The 6,000-nt window shown below is 42.3% G+C and overlaps 1 protein-coding gene across 8 annotated transcripts in view; it reads right to left on the reverse strand.

Moving 5' to 3' along the window:
- DENND1B (DENN domain containing 1B) overlaps window positions 1-724 on the reverse strand; it is a 326,057-nt gene extending 325,333 nt beyond the window's left edge. For all 8 annotated transcript variants that reach the window (XM_084979381.1, XM_084979374.1, XM_084979370.1 and 5 more), the window contains exon 1: window positions 605-724. Coding sequence is in view for 4 of the 8 variants with exons in the window: in XM_084979374.1 (XP_084835500.1) it covers window positions 605-657 (53 nt within the window). In the remaining 4 variants the exon portion in view is untranslated. The remainder of the gene's footprint in view (window positions 1-604) is intronic.
- Window positions 725-6,000: the final 5,276 nt, after the last annotated feature.

A 6,000-nucleotide genomic window follows, 5' to 3' on the forward strand; every position in this document is an offset into this window, starting at 1 on the left:
AGAATCAACAGCATCATCATAGTGTACACTTCCTAGGAACCTGGCAACCACTTCCATGAATGAGTTCCATATCCCCAAACTGGTTCAGGTCCAGGAAGACATTGGGCATTTTCTGGGGATGACCATCCTGAGGCTTGTGCTCTTGCATGCTGGCCATTTTTTGTTGTTTGTACACGTTATGTAGCAGTTTGGGGCTGCCTGCCCTTAACTATCACTACAACTTTCTGGGGTCCAAACCCTCTGGGCTGCCCCTGCAACCTAGCCAGACCTCCCGGGAATTGGGACCTCTCTCCCGGCTCCCGGTGCTTCAGCATCAGCACCTGACATCTCTGTTTCTTCTAAGCTCATCTCCCTGGATCGCAGCAGCGCAGTTCCTGGACCGCCTCCCCTCCTGGCCCAGAGAGGAGCTCACCATTGATGGTAGTGGTGCCCACTGACCAGTGTGTTCTAACGCTCTCTGGTTCATCCCACAGAACACATTCTCCTCTCGGGTTTTCTAGCTTCACAAAATACAAAATCCATTCCTGCACATTTGTCACCGGCAGAGCCCATGAACAATTCCCAGGAAATTAACACAGAACCAGGGTAATAAGTAAAGGCTAACCTTCCTTCTCCTCCGTGCTGAGCCCAGTTGTACTTGCTCACAGGGGGCCACATGCAGAGGCCTCAAGACCGGAGTTCCTGGCGGGACACCTCCGCTCCGGTGTGTGTGCGCAGGACACTCCCTCCAAAGTGGCGGCAGTGGCCCACGTGCAGAGACACTGCGCCTGCGCCTGCGCTGTGACCTGGCGCTGGATCGAAAGCCCCGCCCCGCCGAGCCCCGGCCGAGCCCCGCCCCCTCTTCAGGACGACTCCCTGCAGAGCAGCTGCAGGGACATCTGCCAGTAGTGTGCGCTCTAGAGCTCAGCTCACTCTGCCCAGCGTCGGCTCCACTCTCTGATCCAAGCCTAATGCTTTCCTTTGCTTCTGAACCCACCAGAGGTCATTCTGTTGGCTGGAGCGACACCAGGCAGAAGGGCCCTTGCTAGGACCCACTTGCGAAGGTTGGTAACACATTGACTCCCCTTAGCTTCTTTATTCCTTCTTCCTTCTCCCAGGCCATCTGTCCGCTCTCCACTATTTGTTGTTGTTGTTGTTGTCTTTTTGCCTTTTCTAGGGCCGCTCCCACGGCGTATGGAGGTTCCCAGGCTAGGGGTCTAATCGGAACTCTAGCCGCTGACGTACGCCAGAGCCACAGCTACGCCAGATCCGAGCCGCGTCTGCAACCTACACCACAGCTCACGGCAAGGCCAGATCCTTAACCCACTGATCAAGGCCAGGGACTGAACCCGCAACCTCATGGTTCCTAGTCAGATTCGTTAACCACTGCGCCAGGACGGGAACTCCAAAGAAGCCTGAATGTTTTTTAAATGAACATGGACTTGGGAGATCTTCCATGAAAAGCTCACGCCTTTTCCAAAGGTGTCTTTGCTGTTTTCTTTTGGAGAAACTGACTCAACTCTGACTTCTGCCTGCGATCCTAGTCGGATTTGTTAACCACTGAGCCACGATAGGAACTCACTTATTTATTTATTTATTTATTTATTTATTTTCAGGGCTTTAAAAGCCATCCTCACAGTGTGTTTCCTACATCCTGCAATGGGGTATTAAATTCCAAGAAGGATACTTCAAGTCAAAGATTCTTACTGATCCGGCCTTATTTCGGGCCATGAAGATCCAATCCTCACTGGGCTCCTCCTGGCTGTCTAGTTAAGTTCTTCCCCTCCTGGTCAAGAGTCTCCTTCCTCACCTATCAGGATGTCCTAGGCTGGGTTATGATGAATTTACCTGCAACCAGGAAAGGAGAGAGGGGCAGCTCCTGGGGGATGGGCACCGTTGCGGTATGGGGAAGAGGCTCCTAAGGCAGCTTCCAACTCTTCCTAGAGAGGGATAGCCACCTCTGCAAGCCCCGAGGTTTCAGGGAGCTCTGCAGAGCACGTGGCATCCACGCAAATACCCCCACCCGGATGTTTTCAAGCTCCCAGGTTTTCCAAACCCGCGACGGACCTCAGGGCACCTGACGCGCCTGGGCAGAGCATCCGAATGCAATCCATTTCCTGCAACCCTGTGTTCAGCCGCGGTGTAGGTGTACGCTAAGGACCTCTTTGCAAGCTATCTCACAGTCCTGGTTCTCACGCCCAGCCTTTAACCCATTGTTAACAGCTCTCTGGCTCTGTTCTCACTTTCCTTTTGCAGGACATCAGTTTGTCCTAGCTTTACTGCCTGTAAGAATTTCCCCCCATAACTTTCAAATACTTGCATTTTTACACCTGCAAGGGCATTCCCCTCCCATGCTGTCTTCTCAGGTTACAACTGGTGAAATTTTATCAGGCCACCACATTGCAGTAAGGACTCTCCGTGTCCACACCTCACTCCTCGCCTTGTTCTCCTTGGTGATTTGAACAGCACGTTTTTTATGGCCCCTACTTAAGTAAGCGGAGAGAGTTCCTGTATATGCTATGTGTAGAAAGAAATGGTAGCTAAAATAATTACCATGACTCTTAAGTTCTCCAAAATATCTCAATTCTCTGATCTATCAAACAGAATTGAATGTCTACCATATATAATTTATAAGTTTTTGGAAACGAAAATATAAAGGTGTCCTTAAAATTTTTGAAGAAGTTCCCATCGTGGCTCAGCGGAAATAAATCTGACTAGTACCCATGAGGATGCAGGTTCGATTCCTGGCCTGGATCAGTGGGTTAAGGATCCGGCATTGTGGTGAGCTGTGGTGTAGGCCAGCAGATAAAGCTCTGATTCAACCCCTAGCTTGGGAACCTCCATATGCCCTGGGTGCCGCCCTAAAATGACAAAAAAATAAAATAAAATAAAATAAAGATAAAAAACAGCACTAGTGAATTTTCTGCTTTTCTCTAGGAGAACAAGATTGTTATATAAGGAGATAGATACTAAGCACAGTACCTTAAGCAACTGAGTTTAAATAAATCTTTAAATATCAGTTGAAGTCAAGGAGTTAAGTAAGTACATACCAAATATTCTGGAGAAATACAGTTAAAATGTATCTTACTGAAGCCTCCAAATTAAAAAATATAAAACTAATGAGATTACTAAAAAGAGTATCTGATAAAGTTTAAAATCAATGACAATAAACTGGTAAGATCCTTTACTTATGCAAGTGCAGATGAATGTAGCAAAAATGAGCTTTAACAGTGTGTTATTTAATATATAGTGATCTGAAGGCATGTCATAAGGCAGTGCTTTTCAAATTATTCCACCAAAGTATCCCTGCTTAAAAGGAAAAGAAATTCAAATATCCAAAGAGGGATTGGTTGGGGAAAAAAACTTTCATTGACTGTATGTCATGGTCAAATGCTGTGAGCCAGCAGCGTGTATGTGTTTAGTCAGAACAATAGAATGCCCAGCAATGAGATTCTCATCTAATTTCTTTGACAATTTGTCCTGTCATAAAGGCAATAGAAGAAAATATAATAAAAAAACAACATAGTGAATTCACACAATTCCATCCACCTTGAGAGAGCTCAGTGAAAGCCTTCAGACTTACTTCCATGCATGTATGTTCATGTGTATATGTATATGTTATTTCATTTTAAAATGGGGTCAGACTATATATACTTTTAAAAATCTGCTATAATTTCAGCACTCCATTAATTGTTAGACAATTAGGGCATTTCGTCTTATTCTCCATTGTTATTTACTTAGGGTCTGCCCCTCCTTTTCATAATAAAATCAACGAGCCGGAATTAAACGGGCCAAAATTAAACCTGAATAGTTTTAAAGCATAAGTATCTTTTAAAATAAAAACAAGCTTGACTTTAAAAATGTTCAAGAAGACTGTTGTAAAATCCTGCTGTGTTGCATCTTACTGTTTTTTGAATACCAGGGATTGTGGAATGCTGATTTTCAACGAAACATTCTCACGCCATGAATGCTCCTGGTTTTCTTTTTAGCCTTTTTTCTTTACAGTCTTTGAAAAGGATGTGTTCATAGCTCAATAACATATGTTGATGTTCGTAGGTTTTTGAGCTTTATTTAAATGGGTTCACATGGACAGATTCCACTTCTTCTCCTCCCTGTTGCTTGTCTAGCTGCAGTGCATTTGTTTTCACTGCTGTGCAGTATCCCATATCACTTTTTTTTTTTTTTTCTCATCAACAGATACTTGCGTAGTGTCCAAGTTTTTGCTCTTACAAAACTATACTGTTGGGAACATTCTTCTACAAGTCTGCAGACAAATACATCAAATACTCTGCCAAAAGTGAGCTGCTGGTTGTTAAGCACATCTCCAACGTTATTAGCATGCCAACGGGTTTTCCAAAACACTTGTGCCAACTTACACTTCCACCTGCAGAGCAGAACTATTTCCTTTATTGCAGTTCAGAGACAATACTCCATATGATGAGACTTATCATTTTTAAATAATTTTTGACAATATCTGATTGTGATATCACTTTGGATTGTCCTGAGGAATTTAGGTTGAGCATCTTTTCATACTTTTTTAAGCCATTTATGTTTCCTCTTCTTGAAATAACTATTCATATCTTTTGATATTTTAATGTGTTCTGTTGTTTTTATTGCTGTGTACATGTTTATTATATTTTCTCAACAATAGTCTTTTGTCAGTGGTATATATCACAGATATTTTCTTCCAGTTTTGGACTCGGCTTTTCACTTTTTATTGGTCGATCTTCAAGAACAGATGTTTCATTTTAATGTGGCTAAATTTATTCATCATTTTCTTTATGTTTTGTGTGTTTTATATATTGTATACTCAGAAGCCATCAAATAATCTCATATATTGTCTTAGAAAATGTGAAATTTTGCTTTTTACTTTAAGTATTTTATTCATCAGAAATTTGATTTTTGCCTATAGGGAGAGATAGAAATACTATACTATTACACTTAGTAATACTGAATACTATTTTATTTTTCCTGTATATGTACTTATCTGTGTATTGACTATGTATTGAATAGTCCATATATTTCCTATTCCTTTTCTGTGCCAAGAGATGTTTGTCTTGTACCAAGTTTCCATATATGTATAAAGCTATCATGAGCTGTCAATTCTATTCCAATGACTATTAGGCTAGCCCTTCTTCAAACACTGTGTTTTTGTTTTTTTGTTTTTGTTTTTGTTTTTTTTGTCTTTTTGTCTATTCAGGACCACACACATGGCATATGGAAGTTCCCAGGCCAGGGGTTGAATCAGAACTGTAGTCATTGGCCTACATCACAGCTCACAGCAACGCCAGATCCTTAACCCACTGAGCCAGACTAGGGATCGAACCGCGTTGTCATGGATGCTAGTCAGGTTCCCTAATGGCTGAGCCATGCCAGGAACTGCTCCAAACACTGTCTTAATTGCATTAATTTTACAATCTGCCTGCATAGCTGATAGGACAGCCCCACCCACGTCTTCTTGCAAAATTTTCTGTGGTAATCTGTTCATTTCTTTTCCATATAAAATAATTGCATTTAATATGATTCCTTGAGTTCCCGCTGTGGCGCGTGGGATCGGTCGCATTTCTGGAGCGCTGGGACCCAGGTTTGATCCCCAGACTGGCACAGTGGGTCAAGGATCCAGCGTTGCCGCAGCTGCGGCTCAGATCTGATCCCTGTCCCATGAACTCCATATACTCTGGGGTGGCCAAAAAAGAAAAAAATTTTAAAAATAAAATGATTCCTTTTTTCTCAATGATTTCATTCTAAGATCTGCTTTTCATGTTCAGTGAAAACCCCTGTTGGTTTGTGTGATGGGAAATGCTCTGAAGTATAGGGATCAATTTAGGAATTGATATTGCCATCATATGGCATCTTTATTTATAATATTTCTTCAGTAGTTTGTTGTCATTTTTATCTCTTTCCACGAAGTTATACAATTTACCCCAGTATGATCTGGCACAGTTCTTGTTATATTTGTCCCTTTATATTTATACTTTTAATTTTGATGCATTATAAATCTATCTCCTAAAAGTATATCTT

The sequence above is a fragment of the Sus scrofa genome, chromosome 10 (assembly GCF_054392235.1).
Source record: "Sus scrofa isolate SSC_HxYL_T2T_F1_AM1 chromosome 10, Sscrofa_HxYL_maternal_Yorkshire_Landrace_v2.0, whole genome shotgun sequence".
In the NCBI taxonomy this organism is placed as follows: Eukaryota; Metazoa; Chordata; class Mammalia; order Artiodactyla; family Suidae; genus Sus; species Sus scrofa.